This window comes from Vigna umbellata, chromosome 4 (assembly GCF_029865625.1).
Source record: "Vigna umbellata cultivar VRB3 chromosome 4, Vumbellata_1.0, whole genome shotgun sequence".
Taxonomy (NCBI): domain Eukaryota; kingdom Viridiplantae; phylum Streptophyta; class Magnoliopsida; order Fabales; family Fabaceae; genus Vigna; species Vigna umbellata.
The window spans coordinates 14,067,999-14,089,426 of NC_142168.1; the positions used below are offsets into that span (position 1 = coordinate 14,067,999).

Consider the following 21,428-nt stretch of genomic DNA (forward strand, 5'->3'; position numbering starts at 1 on the left):
TGGTTCATTTCAAACGAATAATCATCTTGTTAACAATTTTATAAAAAAATAAATGATTATTATTCTTGAAACAATGGGAAGTTAAGATAGAAGATGACGTGGGAAATGAGACGATAAAAGGAAGGAGTAGGAAAGTTGCGTGTGGTTGGCCGTATTGAATAAAACTGAAATAAATGGTAGCCGTAGGATGGGAATTGCAAAGTTTTGGTGACGGTTGGGAAACGGCGTCGTCTAGTTTAATTTAATAATTAATTAAAAAGGCAAGAAAAAAATGGAACAGTAGTTGTTATAATCGGCTTTGGATTGCAGGGATGCAGTGAAGAGAGCCTCGAGGACTCTGTGACTTGCCTTGTTGCCTTACAAGTCTTTGTCTGCTGCCAATGCAAACCAAAACGATGTCGCCTCCTGGCTTCCCTGTGTTGCTGTTACTGCTGTTTTTCATTGCCACCGCCACCGCCACCGCCGCCGCCGCCGCCGCCGATAACGATGCCAAACGCGACGACCAGAGGGCTCCCAAGTCCCAATCCTGCAATAACCCCTTCCAATTGGTATTCTCTTTCCATCAATTATTCTTTTCTTACTTCCGTTCGATCTCCTTTTTTTTTTCTTCTCTTTTACTCCTGCGAGTCGCTTCCAAAATCCATCACAATTTTATGTGATTTTCTTTATTGACTGGCTGCCTGCCTGCCTGCAGGTGAAGGTGGAGAATTGGATTGATGGTGTGGAAGGACGTATTTATAATGGCGTCACTGCCAGATTTGGCTCTCTTTTGCCTGAGAAACCTGAAAACAGTGTCAGAACTCCTGCAATTTTCTCTAATCCTGTAGACTGCTGTTCCAATTCAAGTTCAAAGGTTCTTTTCTTCCTCTTCCACCCTGCTTCTCTGCACCTACGATCTAATACATTTATGCCCTTGCTACGTGCCGATTTTAGAAACATTCTTGATAAACTCTCTAACTAATAAGAGACCTCATCCATGTTCTGTCTTCGTGTTTCAAACTGTTTTTTGTCATTCTATTTTTATCCTCCAATAGCTGATAGTTAATGAGGTATATTGTTTTTCTCAAGAAACATACCCAGTGAGTTATGCATTCCTCTTTTTACAGTTGTCTGGATCAGTTGCTCTCTGTATACGTGGGGGTTGTGACTTTACAGTCAAAGCTGAATTTGCGCAGGCTGGAGGTGCTACTGGCATGTTGGTAATAAATGACGCAGAAGGTTTGTTTTAGTGCTTCACACACTATGAGACTTCGATACTCATTTTCAATCATTGGTAAAGTGAGTTGCAAATGTTATTTTTTATACTAAAGCATATTCACTTATATGAAGATGCAGACAATTCTTGAATGCATTTAATACATAATGGAAATATGAAATGAGTACTAAGTAGTAAAACAAGTGACATAAGCATGGACAAAGTGACACGGCCTTTTTCACACTACTGCTCTCATCTTTGAATATCTACTAAATGTTTTAGCGTACAATTTACTTATTGAATCATTGCTTTGGTTGCAATTAATGAGTTGCACACTTTTCTTTTTTCTGCTCCAGTCGATAAAGCTTTATATGATCGTATTTAGTGTAATATCTAACTATTATTTTTTCCAGATCTCTTTGAGATGGTTTGCTCCAATAGCAGTGAGGCAAACATTTCAATCCCAGTTGTAATGATAACAAAGTCAGCAGGAGAAGGTCTCAACAACTCTTTAATATCTGGGAGGAAAGGTCAGGACTTCAATTCTTCTAACATCTATTGGTACAATTGTTGTTTAATATTTAGCCTTGTATATCTATTAAACGATGTTGTATACTTCACAGATGCAAATAATATATATATATATATATATTTCTTTTTTTTTTTCTGTTTTTTCTTCTTTTTTGGCCATTGTAAAATGTGTATTTGAGTTCAATGGTGTTGCCTGTGACTATAGACCTGACTGGGCCGAGTGGGATATGACTTAATTGTTTGTTTTTGCTAGTAACATGTATATGAGGATAGTTTATTCTCCTCTCTTTTATTTCATTTTATTCTCCATCCAATTGGAGAAGAAGACTAAAAGTGGCTTGGACATGTGAGAAGAAGACCCTCCGAGGCTTCATTGAAAAAAAATAATCAGATGGAAGCTAGTTTGATTACAAACAGAAGGGGATGACCTTAGAAAGGATGCTTTTACAGCTTGGAGGCTCACCCTTCTAACACAGAATTGATAGAAATGTTTTAGTGCTTTTATTCTCTGAGAGCATCTCCAGTAATATGAGTTGTTTCATACATTAAAATGCATGATTTGTGGTATCCCATTGCTTAGTAACTTATACCTAATTTTTCTCCTAACAACTCACAATTGTGTATTTTTTAATGTTTGTTGATACTAGATAATCAATTTTTAATGTTAAGAACCCATTTCCTCATATAAGATGCACATCTTATTTTAAAGGAACACCTCTTGCCCGGAGAAGATTTCATTCTTCAAGTTAAGAAATTTATTAAGAAACCACCATTGGAAATGCTCTTAGTAGCTCATTTTTTCTTTATACATTGCATTTGAATGATTTGACAGAGTTGAACCTAGGCTTTTCCAGTGACAGATCCGGCATGCCACTGCTAAGCCAATTGTTCTGAATGATTCTTGTACAATAATTTGATATATTAACTCGGGAAAATGAATGTATGTTTTCTCCAAATCATGGAACTGAACTGAGATATATTCTATTCAAGTGCACTCAATCTTGTGTGCTGAATGCCTGTACGAGTTGGGACTATTTGTTTCTCTTTAATGATGACATTTTTTCGTATTCAGATTTATATTTAAATTATTTATTTAGTGGACAATGTAGTTAACTATCTTTAATTATTTGTGCATTTTAAGATATATTCAATGTACTTAATTCTGTTTTGATTTATTGTATATGTCATGAATCAAATTAGTTATTCATGTTAAATATTAATTTTTTTCCTCATGATTTTACCTGTTATATTTCATACATTGTAGATTCTATTAGTATGTTACAAATGTCCAATTAAACTCATTTGACCTTGAAACCTTAACTGATCTCATTTTGTGGTTCATGGATTGTTTAAGTTTTAAAAGTACTGATTAATACTAATAGTGCCACAATGTGTTATTTGAGTAAACAGGATGCAAAAGAAAAACTTGGTTTCGTTAATAAAGAAGCTCGTTCATCTAGATGTCAGGTTGATTTTCCACTTGACTTACAGATTGTTAATTTTTAGTTGTCTATTGCAGTGGAAATTTTGTTATATGCTCCACCTCGCCCACTTGTTGACTTCTCAGTTGCATTTTTGTGGTTGATGTCTGTCGGAACCATTGTATGTGCTTCTCTATGGTCGGATTTTACTTCTCCAGAGAAGTCTGATGAACGCTATAATGAATTATGTCCCAAGGTTTGTTTTCCTTGCAACCCTATACTATCCATAAAGTTTGTTATACATAAATTTACTTTGGTGATTCCTTAAAAAAAACACTTTTCTGGATGTGAGGACATGCTTTTGTCATGAAAAAATCTACTAATATTTGAACAATGCTAAAATGGGAAATGTATAATCACAGTTTGAACTAAGCATGTGTATTGATCTACATTTCCTATTTCATTTTGTTTGGCCACTGATAATTTTATTAAGAGTGTGTGTTTTAAGTTTTGCAAATTATTCCTGGGAATGAACTTATGAATGTAAAATTCCTGGGTTTGTTATATGTTTTAAATTATTTTTGAGACATGGCTGATTCCAGTGAACGTGTCATCTTTATATTTTGCTTGGATTTTGTTCCATGTCTGATTCTCACATTAACTAGGATAAACTACTTGATATGGTACTTAAGCCTTGAAATTCTCCCACTACATGGACTAGTTTTTTGGCTTAGACTCTACTCTTCCTCTTAAGTTCTAATAGTTGGTGTTTCCCTTGAAAGTTGAACTACTAAAAGGGCTACCTATAGGTCAGATTAAGAAGCAAACCGAATACTAGTAGGTAGTAAATCCATCAAAGAAAAAACGCTACCATCGGGTTAGTGTCAATAGAGTGAAACCCATCATGAACATACATATAGGCCCTTAAAGGTAACAATGTTAGGAGTTCCACGATGAATAGAATAAACTACTTGATGTGGACTCTACTATTGTGCTCAAGTCCTATAGGTGGGTACATTCACTCCCTCGGGGGATGTTAGAAATTTCAATTTTTTGTTTTGTTCTTGTACCAGTTGAGTTTCTGTAAGCATTTCCATAAATGTTAAACTCTATCCAAACATATTTAGTTTGATTTACCAGATAATATTCCTCATTATAATATTCCCAGGAATAAATAATACCACCAGTCTTCTATGAATTTTACAATGGAGTACAAGAGTGTACCTTCTTCCTTTTTGTTTACTGATACATTTTCTTTTCACGTTTACTTTTAACAGATGTTCAAGTTTATTAATTTGTTCCTATATGCTTCATTTCTTTTGTTAGGAATCTTCCATTGCTGAAACAGCCAGAGATGATTTTGACAAGGAAATTGTTCATATTGATTCAAAGGGTGCCATCATATTTGTCATAGCAGCGTCTACCTTTCTTGTGCTATTGTTTTTCTTCATGTCGTCTTGGTTTGTCTGGGTGCTGATTGTACTTTTCTGCATAGGTGGTATTGAGGTAATGTAGCTCATTTCCATGGATTTTTCCTGTAGTTTAGTGCAAAAAATCATATTTCATGGTGTGCATAGAAGAGGAGGTATTGGTTCTGAATCTTCCATGATTAAATTTGCAGTATATAAATAAATTCAAATTTTGAGCTAGCAATTTGAGTATTTGACACATGTAGCAATCAGATTATACTGCATTTGTTTTGTTGATTACATACACAAGTTAGTAATAGGTAAGAGAAAAAAGGAAGAGAGTGAAAGTCTCTAGAGATAAAGAATTTAGGAGCACTAATACAAACATTGCTATCCATCAACTTGTGAAATGTAAATCTCTAATGTTCCTCTGAAAGTTAATTTTTTATTTTTTGAATTTCAGGGTATGCACAATTGTATCGTAAGCCTGACTGTAAGGTACAACCAACGTCTCTTTGTTTTCTGACCTGAAAATGTGCTCAGTGTTTCCTTTGCATGCCATGGTTTCTATTAATTTATGTTTTTATTCTAATTTGAATGAGCAGAAAAGGCCGAAGTTGTGGTCAGAAGACAGTGAGCGTACCTCTATTTGGGGAGACTTCTATTTTCTCACTGGTAGTATTGTTATTCTGTGTGGCATTTGCAGTTTTCTGGGCTGCTACAAGACAGGAGTCATATTCATGGATTGGCCAAGATATTCTTGTAAGTGTCATTTTTAGTACCTGGAGGACAGGTCTTTCTATTTTTAGAATAAGAAATTTCCTTCTTTCCCAAAACTTGTCCATGAATACTGACTGTCTTTGGAAATGGGGAATGTTGTATGAAGAACTGCAGTAGAAGTTGCTGCGGCTTGAGTCTTTGTCTTTTAGTGTTTATTTGTGGACAATTCCTATTTCATTTTTTGTATATATTTAACTGAATTCATCTCAATATTTATATATATCTGCTCAAATACACACAAACCGTCGCATCCATATGTATTTATGTTAGAGAAATGACAAAAATATATTATAGGTATAACAAGTCCTGTAGTTTAGGAATGGTGTGACTATCAAGTAGTTTATTATGTTAACAAGCAGCTATCCGTTTGACCATAGTTAACTACCCTAGTGGTTGGTAGTTCATAAACTATGAATATTTTTACTAATATTTCTTTTTGATTTCCTCTACTCCTAATCTTTATATTAGGTTTTGTCAAATCATTAACAATATTTGTTTAATCTGCACATAATGGTCAAATACCGAATTGGCATCTTGGTTGATTCCATAGTGTGCTTTTTCAGATGTCAATCTAAAAGCTTGATGATGATGATAAAATGTGTGATCTTTCATTGTGTGCTATACACTTGAATTTTTGCTTTGTTCTTCACAGGGCATCTGTTTGATGATAACAGTCTTGCAGTTGGCTCGATTACCTAATATTAAGGTACCTTCATGGATTCTTTATCTCTACAATCAATTTGTCTTGTATATTAAAACAGCTCTAAGAGTTTCTTGTGCATGGTATTATAGGTTGCAACGGTACTCCTATGTTGTGCCTTTGTCTATGACATTTTTTGGGTATTCATATCTCCAGTGATATTCCATGAGAGTGTTATGATTGCAGTAAGTATTTACTTTCCTACTATAGTACTTTAACTTCTATTGTCTTAGCCTCGTTAGGATCTTTAAAGGTAGAGTAATATAAGTACTTATTTTCTTTTACTAGATAAAAAGAAAAGTTTCATAGAAGGAAGAAGAGAAATTAGAGGCATTAAGTTACAGGATACATCATCTTCTGAAGCATATCAAGAGAAAAAGTCTGAACAGAAAAATTCAACAACCACTAGCTGATTAATCTCTTTCTCTCTCTCTCTCTCTCTTATATATATATATATATATATATATATTATATATATATATATATATATATATATATATATATATATATATATTATGTAACCGTGAACATGGAATTTAGGAGTGATTCAGTTAAAAACTAAATTCACCGAACTTTTCTATGCTCAATTGTTTTTCTATTTGGCATGATGGTGCTTTTCGGAGTGGAGCTTTGGAAGAAAATTAGGAAATTCTAGACCTTGCACTAAAGTGTTCAGATTCAATGTGGGCAAGAAAATAGTATGTACTTTTGGGAAAGTAATTGATTTGTGTGGATGTTCTTTGGATGGATGAAACCTTGCAGAGGTGATACATGCTTATTTGCTGGAGCATGAATGGAGGGAAATGGTAGATGGTTGGTACATGATGGTGAGTTCTGCAACTGGTTTGGGATGCAATTCTGGAGTTGTAACATCTCTTCTATTTATTTTTTGTTCTTGTGCCGCACTCGTGTGCTTCTGCTTCAACAGACATTGGGATTGTACAGATCTAGTGCTCGCAGTCTAGCAGAAAAAAGGAAGGTTACACTGCAAAAAGATTCAGCATGTCAAGTAATAAACAAAAGGGAAGTGTACTGCTGAAAAGGGTTAACTTATCTGTGTTATGGTATAGAAAGGGAGGATATGGAGAAGATAGTTACACTGTGAATGCACAAGTATCATCACATGTTTAAGTATTATTTAAAACTAAAAAGGAGGGCTGCATATAGCCTTCAGTACAAATTTACACAGCCTCTGGTGGAAGTTAACTATAAATGGGGCTACACAAGAGTTGACTAACACAGATAACATATAGTCAACAATAAATTAGCTACCCTATGAACACTTGTATTATTTTTCTCTCTGTAATGTTGCTTTATCAAAAAGGAAGCAATAATTGTTCTGTTTATAGATTTATATACTCTTACATGGGCTTAATTTCTAGGTTGCTCGAGGTGATAAGGCAGGTGGAGAGGCAATTCCAATGCTTTTGAGATTTCCTCGTCTGTTTGATCCCTGGGGAGGTTATGACATGATTGGATTTGGGGATATTCTCTTTCCTGGGTTGCTTGTTTCCTTTGCTCATAGGTACTCAATTCCTTATTTAGTCAACATCATATCTAAATGCAAGATTTGCAAAATTGAAGATGTACATTTGAATGAATACTGTCTATTTTTGCTCCCACAGAAAACAGAAACCAAAGAATAATGGCTATTTATTGAGTAACTTTGATATTTCTTAGCTCCGTAGTTTCTCTTCACCCTATTTGCATTCCACTGGGGAAGCTACTGTTTGGTTAAGTGAATCGTAGGCTTTTGAACTTGTACTCAGTAAATTACGTACTTGATATTTGCAATTTGATTGCACTTTGCCTGCCTCTGACACCGTGTGATAACCAACCTGTTATGGATATCAAAATCTAATCCTGTATTTCATGAAAATACGTAGTATATTGGCAAATACTGCCACTTTTTATGCAAGAAGATTCAGCAAGGTCTTATCATTGCTTAATACATGCAAACTTTTGACCTATGTACAAACATCTTTACCAAGGTCCTTAAAGGGAACAGAACAAATTCCAGTTATCACAAGTTTAGCACAATTTATGTGCATGCTGTAGCTTTCTTGGGCTTGCAGAACATCGGAAAGTTCATTTTAATATTACTTGAAATTAACTAAAGATTTTTTTTATACTGTTATGATGTTAAACGGGCAGTTTGTTTGTCTTACTTAGGCTTTTTGGGGTTAATAATACTCACTTATATCAAACATGCGCAAAATGTCACAATTTCTCAGGTGTAAAATCCTATTAAATTTCATGACTTTAAAAGCCTCCTGTCCTTTGTATCGTGTTTCATGAATATTCCTGATGATCTGATGTCTCTTAGAGAATTCTTTTCTTTATAAAAAACTTATTTATTTATGTACTTTATAGAAAACAAATGCTGTTTTAACATACGTATTCTGTATTTTGGTTGTCATAGATTTGACAAAGATAATGGGAGGGGAGCATCAAATGGATATTTTCTTTGGCTGGTAATTGGATATGGCATTGGTAAGTTCTTTGTTTCATGTTTATATTGAAAGACTCGTTAATTTATATCAGAACTCTGGTTAAAACTGCGTTGCTTCTGTTTTACTCGTCTACATTCAATTCAAGGCCAAGTATTTCTGGGATTTAAGTATTGTGATTAGAGTTCAGAATTTAAGGTTTGTCATACACTGCTTGAAACTGAAGCAGACCTGAAATAACTTGCATATGCTTCCAGTCACAAGGAATATAAAATAAGTTACGAATGCCGAAGATCCAAATTTATTTGTCATATTACAACCTCGTTTCAATGCTACTATATCATGACAGATGATCCTTTTCTGTTTTAGGCCTCGTTTTCACATATTTGGGGCTATATCTTATGAACGGAAATGGACAACCTGCTCTTCTGTACCTTGTTCCTTGTACACTAGGTAACTAGTTTTGTGCTGAAATTAGATGCGTAGCTCGACATTTAAGTTAAATCTATCTGATTCCTATTGTTGTCTAATTAAATGAACAGGTGTCACTGTCATATTGGGATGTATAAGAGGTGAGTTGAAGAACCTTTGGAATTATGGCACTGACCCATCATTGTCAACAGAGCATTCTGAAGTTTAAATGATTACATAATTAATTAATCTTTTGAGGATTGAAGAAATTGAACTGCAACTTCGGAAATGTTCTCAGCATCTCAATAATGATATGGAATGAATGCCGAGGTTAGGGAAAACAGCAGGTGTACAGTACAGGCTCGTAACTATTTTCTGTATTAATGCTTGAGTGTTTTTTATATATGACTGCTTCATAGTTCACTTGTAAAAGGAATGATAAACAGATGGAAAAGTAGGTATATAAAATTAACCATCATATCGCCCTTGGCGATGCCGTTGAACTTTCACCTTTCCAACTGCCGCAGTGATACGTAATTGAACTGATGCTAATCATCATTTCTCATTCCTTGTTCTGTCTGTCAGTTCCTCAATAAACTAAAACTAGGCAAAAGCTGATGCATGCATTCACGAGGTAGGTGGGTTACATTATCAAGGTAATTTTAAATTCTTTTAACAATTTATTCATTTACAATTTTGAGCCGAATTGAAATGAATGGCGTTACAACACGGATTGTTGACCTGTACACAAGTTCCGTCTAAGGCGCAATAGAAAAACAATATTCTTTTATTTACTTTTTTTTATACTAATTTGATTGTGATATTTCACTTCAGTGAATCTGAAAATGATCCATAATTAAAAGATGACGACTGACACTATTTATTACTGTCAAATGAATATTACAACGTACATTTTGAAGTATTCTTTATACTTTTTAAGCCCCGGCAATTCAACATTATATAACATATGGCAACTGTATTTTTTGTGTTGTACAATTGTGTTATAAAGGTATGTCTTAGAAAAAGCTATTTACATCGTAAATGTCTACAAGAGGAATTTTGTAATCATAAATTGTTTTGATATTTGAAAGTTATTTCAGGTTTCAAATATATATATATTCACTCGACACACCCGTTCTAGTGTGCCTTGGCCTATTTGATCTGGATCCAGTTAATAATACTATGTTTATTTTTCAAATTACATTCAATTATGATCAATTTTGTAATTAATGAAATTACACTTTAAAAATGGGTAAACTAAAATAAATATAAGCAGTAATTTAAAATTAAAAACCATATGTATTTTTTTAATTTTTCAAAATAACTATTGTTTAATAAGTTCAAACGAAACCGTGTTTGTATGTACTATTTCATTTTCACCAGGGTTAAAATATGTCAATTTATCAAAAATGTATAAAACCTAAAATTGTTCTTATATATATATATATGGCTAGGGGTGGGCAAATAGAACTGAACTGCACTGTACTACTAAAATCTGTACTGAACTAAAAACTAATTTGTATAAACTGAACTGAGCTGTAAAACAGTTCAGACAAACTGAACTGAACTGTTTTTTGTTTTATCAAACTGGACTGAACTGAACTATACTAAATTGTACTAAACTACAATATAAACTAAACTGAACTACTAACTATACTAATTTTAAACTGAATTATGCTAATTTTAAACTGAATTGTACTAGTTTTTAAACTGAATTGTACTAGTTTTTAAACTGAATAGTATAACAATACATGTTCTTTTTAATTGAAATTTATTTTAATATTTATTTTATTTTATTCATAAGTGTCTTACAAATTAATTTTTTAATTATTTGATATTATTATTTTCTATTTTATTTATATTTCTTTTATTATTATATGTGTATGGAAATTATTTTATTATCATTTTTTTTACTTTTTCTATTTTTTTTTATTTTTTTTATTTTTTTATTTATATTTATTTTGTCATGAATATTATTTTACTTTTATATTTATTTTTTTTATTTTTTATTTATATTTTTTTGTTTTATATGTGTATATAATTTATTTTATCTTTTTATCTACTTATTTTATTTTAAAATAATTTTTTATTTATATTTATTTTGTTCCCTCATAAAATTGTTTTATTAATCAATTATTTATTATTTATATTTTATTATGTAAAAATTAAACAAATATTTATTAATTATTATAATATAATAAAAGATGATGCTAGAAAAATTACTCTTGATAAACATTTGTTAATTTTTTTGTCATTTGATATTTTTATAATATTAGTTATTTTTGCTACATTACTATTTTTTTTATGATATTTCATTATATATTCATTTAATAAAATTTAACGTTAAAAAATATATTTTATTTTTAATATGTAAAATACTATCATTTAAAAATAATAATATTGATATTTATTTTAAAGTAAGTTGATTTTTAAAATAAATAGTTATTTTAGTGTGTGTGCTTACACACATTTTAATATCATTAAAAGTTTTTTTAACATATTTTTACATATTTAATAATATGTTAAAGAATATAATATATTTAAAGTATTATTTTTTTTATATAGTCTTTTTTTATGATTTATATTACTCAATCATTTAATAAAATTAAATTTAAAAAAATATATTTTACTTTTATTACTTAAAATAATATTATTTAAAAAGTAATATATTTTTATTGATGAAAAAATATAAAAATTTGTGATAAAAAAAATTGTCTTAAAAAATTCATTATTAATTTTTTATTTGAACGGTTTCTTTTATTAATATTTTATTATTAAATAACGTTTTCTTAGCAAGACGGAGCAATTGAATAGGAACTAGAGAAAGAAAAGAGTAGATACAGTTCTCACAGTTAACTCAACTGAAACTGTTATAAGTTCAGTTTTTAAAAACTAAACCATAAAATAGTATACTGAACTTTTAGTAAAAGTGGATCAGTTTTTTTAAGTATAATATAGTACAGTTAACTATAGTACAGTACAGATCAGTTATTTTTGCCCAGCCCTATATATGGCAGTGCGGGAAATTTTAAATTAAAACTACAAAATCAAATCATGCATTTGCCCATTTAATTTATATGGCAGAGTATTCTCCAAAACTAAAATGGTAAACTATTATTACTAATGAAATTAAACATTCTGATTGTGGAAAATCACATGTCGGCTTATTGGGTCTACTTTGAGGGGGGAAAAAAAATCAACAAAGCTATCCTAAATGGTTAAACCAAGGACTACAGGTTTTATTTCCATATATCCCTCAATAATTGATTTATTTGCTATGGATACTGAAGACATTATTCTATCCATAAATTTATTTCTTTTTTAGAAATTCTTGTTTCAATTTATACATTAATTTTACTGTTCATATTTCATAATTAAAATATGCCACACAGGTTAATTATGAACAAATAATGAGATTTCATTGACACGCATTCTATTAATTTCAAAACTATAAATGAATTAGCTGCTTCTGGTTTGGATGAAATGGTCAATCTAGAAGAAGACAAGTTATCCGTTTTCTTAATGATCAAATGGTGCTTACTGTTCTTAAATTCCCATTCCATTTCGCTGATAATTTGAAGATACAGCAGTTGTTGTTAGCAATGACGTCTGAGTGTGAGTGGTAGAAAAGTTTGGATGGAGTAAAACATTTGTTGCTAACAATAAAAAAAAGTTTCGATCTCTTTTGGTACACTCACCTCTCGAAACCTCAGCTTCTTTGCCACCCATATTCTGCCAACAACATCGTCACATGTCTTTGTTTGTAGTGACCACATTAAAATTTTCAACTCTCTTATTGCTCCTGGTCCTACCACTACACACTCACGGGTTCCTTCTATGCAGACACCACACACTTTCTCACTATAAAACATTGTCCCTCTTCCCTTCCCAATCCCAATCATCAAACAATTCCAAATGCTTTAATTTCGTAGAACCTTCTTCTTCTTCACTCTTCTCTTTTTCATCCATGGATCACTTTCTCATTCTTCTTCTTTTTCTAACATCTCTCTTCGCTTCCCCCCTCCTGCTCATTGCTCAAACCCCATCTCCAATTATCTCGCATATCATTGTAGTAGGCGCTGTTTATTGTGATACCTGCTCCACCAGCACCTTTTCTAAACAGAGCTACTTCTTGCAAGGTAAGGAAATTAATCAATCAGATCAGTAGATCAGTTTTCATTTTCCAATTTTGCAATTTTTGCAATGCACTGTTTCATTGATTTCTTCTAATTAATTAATCGATTAATCAGGTGTTGAAGTTCACATACAGTGCAGATTTAGAGCGACCTCACCAAAAACTAACGAGCAGATAAGCTTCTCGGTGAACAGAACCACAGACCAAAATGGAGTTTACAAGTTGGAGATACCATCAGTGGATGGAGTTAACTGCATGGATGGTTCAGCAATTGTGTCTCTCTGCCAAGCATCTTTGATAAGTAGCTCCACTTCCACTTGCAATGTTCCCATGCTCAAGAGCACAACACGCGAGATATCAGTGAAATCAAAACAAGACAACATGTGTGTGTACACCTTGAGTGGTCTCAGTTTCAAGCCACCTCAAAAGAACAGTACCTTGTGTGGACATCAGAATGAGAAACTGTCTTCGGAAAAATCTCTGTACCCCTCTGAGTTCTTCTTCTTCCCTTGGCCGCCGCAGCTACCACCTTTTCCATCGTTTCCTTTTCCTCCATTGCCATTTCCAACCTCACCACCAATCCCATCTCTGCCTTTCCCTTTCCCACAATATCCTCCAACCCCTCCTGCATTTTCTCCACCTGCATTCAATTTAGGGGATCCTTCCACTTGGATCCCTCACATTCCTCCTTCACCTCCTCCTTATGTACCATAACATGGTTTTCAGAATCTAAGTGAGTCCAAGAATGAAAGTAAAACATTATATATTAAAGGTTTTGGATAAAAAATGATATCAATTCTTTACGTGGTTTTTGGTTGAGATTTTATTTATTGATGATTGTATATCCAAGTGAATCTCTATGGATCCCAAATGCCAAACTCCTTAGAACTTTCTATCTTTTTATTTTCTTTATTTATTCCTGTCTTGATTACATTTGTATGGAAACATGTGATTCAGCGGTCAACAAGAACATGATATACAAACTACAGTGGAATTCGGTAATTAATTTAAACTTTATTGGGTGGTAATGCAACCATAGTCTGTGTTATCTTGTCCGGCTCACGTGTATGCTGTGCTGTTCACTCAAAAGTGAAGCAGGTCACGGCGAGAATAATATGTGGACTGATGATCACAGAAAAAGGGATCATAGGATTTTACTTCAATCAAGACATGTTGGTTCCTGGTGTAGCAACTTTATGTCCTGCTTTGTTTAATTAATTTATGTAAAGATATAATGTCATGGTTAATTCTTGAAAATTTTCGTTTCGACAACAGAAAAACAAAATTGGAGGAGTTTGAGTTTTTTCCAGGCCGAGTAACTAACGATATTGATTGTGCATCTCATAATATTTGAATATATTGATGGTCTTAGGTTACCTCTCCTAACCTAAGATAATCTCATGCTACAGATTTATGTGAAAACAGAATTTTTAAGGTAGTTAAGGTTACGAGCCAGAAACTATACAAACACATATTTGCATTATATGTAAAAATTGTGTCACTGTTATATATAGCTTTTAGTTTAGAATTAAGTATTTAATGTTAGATTTATTGAGGAGATTTACTAAAGAAATATAATTAAAAAAATATAATTTAATGAGATCTCACTTTAACTATATAAAAAATTATATTATTTTCTATTTAAAATCTTAAAATAATGAATTAATAAGTTTTTACTTACTATTTTTTTATTTCTAAAATAAATCGAGACTTATTTCTAATGTAGAACTTTACAATTAGACTCTCATTTGATCCTTTAAGAATAACAAAACTAAGTCTCACAAACATAATCTACCACCAAAGGATATCAATTTATAGTTCCAAATTCTAAGTTTCCTATTAAATTTCTATGTGATAGTTTTCCATGTCACCATCTTCTTGGGAGCTATTCCAATAAGTAATCCCAAGTATAAAAAGGAATTTGAGAAGAGTGCTCTTTAAAATACAAGCATATGTCATCCTCCAACATTTTCGAAACCTTATTCGACATTTTTATGTCTTGAACAATCATGAGCAACATCTTTTCTTCTTCTTTCGTATATGCTAGATTTGACATCTTTGTCTTTTCCTTGTGGCTAGGAAACCTGGTATGATATTCAGAAACTTAATGACCAAAATTATGACATATTTTACCTTATATTTGTCATGATTCTTCATTTGTTTTTATCTTGAGCTTGCTCATTATGGCTTCAGATTTTGTTGTCCAAGCACATTGTTTCTCTCGTCCTTTGCCTCTATCTCCATGTCCTTTACCATTATTGTATTACTATAAGCTTTCAATGCTTGCTTCCTAGCTTTTGGTTCTTGCACCAATCATGAACTTTACCATTCATCAAGTGAAAGATCATCAATATCTTTGGTACTCAAGATCAAAGTATCTTTTCAACAACAATGATTTTTTCAACCTTATTTTATTGACAACTGCCATAAAAATTGCAAAGTAGTCTTCATTCTCCATTCTTCAGTTGAATTGTTTCAAACTCTGCAGGAAAAGTATAAAGTTGTTGTCTCTTTCCTCTTGCGTTCCTTGATACTTCTTTTTTATTAAATCTCAAATATCCTTGAAAATAGTTTTCGGAATATACTGATCAATGGCTTAAATAAATACATTTTTAATTTTGAAATGTTTAAACTTCAGTTCATTTAGTTACCTATATTCAATTACCTATTAAGTACTTCTTGATTCTTAGATAATTTTTCATCAACATACATCAATGATTATACTCGGCATCAAAATAAGGAATTAGATTATAAAGAAATCCCCACATAAAATAAAACAAGATATAAATATAAGTTTATATATACACATAAATATCTTTATTGATAAAAAGTCTTTAGAGTTATACCACAAACAAATCTTAAAAGAAACTCTATTTTTCTAATTATTAAACTGACTTAATTTATTAAATTAAAACAAATTGAATAAGCTTTTCTAACCTTATTATCGTAATTACCATCCCATAAATTATTCTTATCACAAGAAATAATCAAATTCTTGCATTTTTTTTTACTTTATTATAATTGTTTTTATTTCCTGATATTATTTTGATAACATTCGTGGTGCACATCATTGGAGCTATACTACTAAGTTGTTTGAATTGACTCCCGTCCATAATCACTCTTACACAAATAAGTTCATTTAATTCACATTTTATCGAAGTTTAGAAGAAATATAGTTGTTAATTCATGAGCATCAATATTTCATTCCCTTGTATTAAAACAAATCTAATGCTCTCGGTTATATAAGAAGATATAAAATTGACTTAATAATAAAATTAAAAGAAAGAATAAAAAAAGTTGTGATTCAACTTATTAATAGATGAATTTAGTTTTATAAAATTTAGTTAATTAAATTATTCGATATTTCATTATTTGTTTTTTAAGAAATATAATCTAAATTTCCCTTAAACTCGGTTTATACTTTGATAAGTTGGGTTTAACCGAAGTTTACAAACATACAAATCTATGTGATGATTCATTATGAGTTTGAATTGTTGCATTACATGTGATTATATGATAAGTTTAAAATAATAATCAGTAAGTTTTAACTCTTTAGTTTTTCCAAAATGTTGAAAAGCTTCACTACGCAATGCATTGATAATCAGTTTGAAAAAAAATATATATGTATTGAACTATATTTTTATTTTCAATTTATCTAAACAATCCTTAAATTCTTTGCAAGTAACACTAAATTAAAAAAAAAAATCTAAAAGTCAGTATTAAATATATGCTATCGATCCAAATTTAGTTTTTACAAAAAGAGCCATACCATTTGCATCTCAAAACTCTCTTGACAACTCTATATATAATGAATAGTTTTTTATTTTCATATTTTAAAGTTGATTTTATTGCTTTTCTACCCAATTGAGTCGTGAATTCAATTAGATTTTTTATTAACATTAAATGTCACCTAATACAGAGATCAAAGTCTTACAATTTAAAAAATATAAAAATTCAAATTAAGCAAATAAAGCTTAAAAATCACAAGTCAACACCTCAGTTTCACAACATATTGTAAATCTAAATATGTGTCCTATGTTGGACGTGAACATAAAGGACAAATAAAAGTTTTATAATTTAAAAATATGAGAAGTCAAAATGGAAGAATTAAAAAATAGAGAAATAAAATTAGTATGTATAATTTTTTTAAAAAATTTGAGGACGAAAATAACAGGTAAAAAATTGGAATTAATGGAAACAATTAATGTACAGGTGGGATGGTTTTCGAGCGGATTAGGATAAATTAGTAGACATATTTACATGATTGCACGTTTTATAATCTTATCTTAATAATAAAATAACAAGAATTAAGAACTATCCTTAATATTAATATTAATCATAATATCATATATCTATATCACGTCTCCCTCAATTTAAATTATTTAACACACACTCACAAATGTACAAACTTATGATTAAAATACTAAACATACTCACTGATATGCTTTATGCAACTACGCTTATTTTAAACATACCTAAATCTCATACGTCATGTAAAATAAATAATTACTAGTCAAACATTGTATTTGTCTCTATAACTTTAATGCATGTTGGTCATATTATACTTTAAATGTTATTCACAACTCTTAAATAAAACTATCATTTCTCTTTTATATTAGCTATTTTTAGATATACTTTAAAGTGATTAATCTTGTAATATATATTTTTATTTAAAATTAAATTATACATATTTTTATATGATTATAAATATTTAACGTATATTTTTATATTCTGCATATTAATATTGTTACTATCATCAGATGTGACTTTTCAATTGTCAACATCAGAAATGGTTTACAAATTAAGTCCACTATCGTCATAATCATAATCATAATAGCAATTAAGCTCTGAAAAAGTCAAAAGTTTTGTGCTGTGCCTCTTATTAAATAAAAAAATATTAATTGGGGCGAAACTAAATATTATTATTATTATTTATACGTAAGCTTCAGAAAAATACAAAATGAATTTGACCTTCTTATCCCCGTTCCACCGCCCAATACAATGGTTGTTTTCTTTTAATATCATCAAATGCTAATATTAATATTTAATATAATTATTTTTTTTGTCGAGTACTTGGTAATAACATCAATGCGACCACTATAAGTCCTAAAATTATATAATAAATAACATTAATATAGTGAATTTAATTCTTCAGTAAATATAGTTCTTAATGTACTTCAACGTTGAATTTCATCACTGTGATAATATTTTCTAATTGACAATATTCCAATGGAACCTATATGTACTCCATTAATTAATTGTATTAGACACAGTCCATACGAAAGAAAAGTGTATACAGTTTTAAAATACTATTAAACCATATTATATCGTTTATATACGATATTATACCACTGAAAAATATCTCTTTTTATTTGTCTTTATTTCAATTCAAATTTAGTTTATTTCTATTTTTTCTTTCATTTTTATTAACATTTCATTACATATTAGGGTAAAGTACGACTTGTATTATTATACTTTATTCCTGTTTGACAACACTAACATCATATATTCGAATAATCTTTAGTGGTTTTTATGCTTGATATGGTAGAAAGTGAGTGTAAATGATAACTAAATTGATTACGGATAACGAATATAACTCTACAGACAGATTTATAATAAAAGAAATGTAAAAGGAAAATAAAAAAAAAATATTTTACCTTCGATGTAGGAATTAAAATTAGATATGTTAGACAAAAAGAAAATAAAAATAAAGAATTAAATTTCTTTATAGTTGACCCATGAAAAGTACTGGTTGAATGAAATTTACAGCAATAATGAGTGAGGTTTAGAAAAAAAAGGAGATGAACAGTAATAATTGATTATACTTAATTTGAAAAATGTTGGTTGCACAAAAGATAACAGTGCAAGGCAATGCAAGCCGTAGGCCACTAATTGTGGTATATGTATATTATAAGTATTCAAAATATTGTAATATATCTTAAAGAAACCTTTTTCACTAATTGTGGTATATGTATATTATAATCTTTATTTATAATAAATAAGTAATGAGTGTTAAAAACATTATTAAAATTAACTTAGGTATATAAAAATTACTTTAGAGAGAATAGAAAATTTTAGATTTGACTTTAAACTGCATCCATCAAAATTCTAGCATCATGAAATAGATCCATCTTAGCCCCATATAATATATATTTATATCATTAAAAATAACCCAATCTTAATTACTTATGAGTACAGTTAAATATTTTTCTATCCAAAATTTTATATAATGTGATTCTAAAATAACTTTATATTACAATTTCTTGTTAAAAATGTATAAGAATATTTATTAAATGCTTATTTCTCATGCAAATAACAAATATTTCAACAATACACGTGATATTTTAAGCAATTAATGTGTTGATATTAACGCCAAGAAATAAATATTAAGGTTTGTAAGATGAAAATAGAGGTTCTAAAATTTTTTATTATAATATTGAGTAATTTAATCACAATTAACTTTAACAATCACTTTCCAATTTTTTTCTTAAAATATTGAAGGTAATAATATATATCTGTAACAATTTACAATTTTTAAAATGATTTTAGTTGATAAATATCACTTTTCAAGTTTTTCTTTAGAATCAGATAAAGAATTATAGTTATTGCATAGATGCAAACATTATGAGTATAAGAAATTATTAATATAAGATAGAAGATAAAAACATAGCCATTTATAATCAAGAAAACAATAAACACATTTAATTTCAAAATAGTGATACATGGTAATATGTGTATAAAATATCATCATATTGCTAGTTCTTATCTTCTTAAAGAACCGTGATAGTGTGAGACTACAATAAAGATATAGATATAGATATATAGATATATAGATACAAGATGATTTTATTTAATCTGAAGAAAGGAAAAGATAGAGAAGAGATTGAAGGAGTGATCGATTACAGTAATATTTTGTGGAGAAGAGGTTTATGGCTTGACGGAGGAAGAACGAAGAAGGCGATAAGCGGAGGGAGAGCGGTTCAGACAGACACAGCCAGCAGAAGCTTTACGAGTTAGTCTCTGTTGCTCCTCTTGTTCTTCACGAGAATACTCCATTTCCATCAACACCTTGTAAAAGATATCAACCTGGCAGGGAAGAGCCAAAGGACCTTGGCTGCTGTACCCATACTCCGATTCTGCTTCTTCCAGAAGAATCTTGAACAAAGGGTGATTAGCGTACTCGGTCTTGATAACGAACCTCTGCATTTGTGGTCCAACGTAGACGGAGAAACAACCTTCGGGTGCCACACAACTGCTGTTGCTGTTGCTGCTGCCGGTCTTCTTTGCTCCCTTGCGGCTGGGCCAGGATCTGCTCCTCATCATCATCATGCTGCTTTTGCCTCGTCCTATCCACTTGCATCGCTCCAACGTTTTGGTGATGAGCCCTTTTCCCACCTTCTTTTTCACCATCCCTTCCACATCACTCATCTCCGAATCGATTCAGACAAAATACTAAATATATAGCAATTAATGAGGGAAGAATCGAATTGAAGTCAACCCCTGTCGTAAACTAAATTAAACATGGCCTTACTCCTCGGCCTCATTGTGTTGCTCATGTGCGTACGATGAAGAATAGAAAACTAATGTCGGAAGAACATTCGACGGTAAGACATGAGAATGATAAGAAGATATATATCAGAAAGGATCGGAAGAGAAGAGATGAAGAGGCCGCAGCAGCAGCCATCACCTTTATACTAACGCTCTACATTTGTCAACGCCACTATTTCTTTCCTTCCATTATTATATTATTGCTTATACTCACACGAAGCCTCTACTTTCTCGCTTCAGATTTTTTATTGGATTTTTTCAACCACAATTTTTCCACAATTCTTACTTTCTATGCACCAAAAATATACTTTTAACACATAAATTTTTAAATTTTTTTACCATTTGATACTACCTTTTCTATTTTTTATTCTCTTTTATTAAAAAGTACCAAAATTTACTTCTTCTTTTTTATAATCATTTTATCTGTATTTTAAATGAATATAAAAGTGTATTTCTTGTTTTTCTTGTTTACTCGTTAATTAATTAACTTTGTTTTTCTTGCCTTCAATTTCTACCTTAGCGTGTAAGGACATGTAATGTATCACACGTCAACCTAATACATTTCTCTATTCCCCAGTTAAATCTCTCATTGTATTCTATTTTATTCCAATTACAACTTCTTAATATTCTTCTCCTGTCATCATTATCTAACCACTTTTCAGATATACCTTTTTTTTTTTTTTAATCTCTATGCCAATGCATAACTAATTGTCAGCTAGTTTCATTTATTAAATATTTAATAATAATCTCCACAATTTTAAGTCAATGCCAATTTTTTTTTTAATAATATCGACACATTTTAAAAAAATTATTACCAATGAGATTCTGCTACGCCTACAACCTTTTCT

General features: G+C 30.7%; 3 protein-coding genes across 3 annotated transcripts; 2 read left to right on the forward strand and 1 right to left on the reverse strand.

Annotated features, from left to right (window-relative positions):
- The first annotated feature begins 281 nt into the window (after positions 1-281).
- On the forward strand, positions 282-9,462 carry LOC124838981 (signal peptide peptidase-like 5). The gene is made up of 14 exons (XM_047314716.2): positions 282-548; positions 695-853; positions 1,107-1,218; positions 1,609-1,725; positions 3,246-3,403; positions 4,474-4,653; positions 5,020-5,054; positions 5,162-5,318; positions 5,989-6,042; positions 6,129-6,221; positions 7,419-7,561; positions 8,459-8,529; positions 8,856-8,939; positions 9,029-9,462. Exons 1-14 carry the CDS (start codon positions 381-383, stop codon positions 9,124-9,126), a joined length of 1,629 nt encoding a protein of 542 aa, XP_047170672.2. The 5' UTR covers positions 282-380; the 3' UTR covers positions 9,127-9,462.
- A 3,338-nt stretch (positions 9,463-12,800) lies between these two features.
- Positions 12,801-13,944, forward strand: LOC124838971 (Pollen Ole e 1 allergen and extensin family protein). Its single transcript, XM_047314706.2, has 2 exons — positions 12,801-13,036; positions 13,148-13,944. The coding sequence occupies exons 1-2, from the start codon at positions 12,865-12,867 to the stop codon at positions 13,744-13,746; spliced, it is 771 nt and encodes a 256-aa protein (XP_047170662.1). The 5' UTR covers positions 12,801-12,864; the 3' UTR covers positions 13,747-13,944.
- Positions 13,945-19,765: 5,821 nt separating this feature from the next.
- On the reverse strand, positions 19,766-20,710 carry LOC124838962 (protein SMALL AUXIN UP-REGULATED RNA 51). Its single transcript, XM_047314695.2, has one exon. It carries the CDS (start codon positions 20,458-20,460, stop codon positions 19,960-19,962), a length of 501 nt encoding a protein of 166 aa, XP_047170651.1. The 5' UTR covers positions 20,461-20,710; the 3' UTR covers positions 19,766-19,959.
- Between the last annotated feature and the right edge of the window lie 718 nt (positions 20,711-21,428).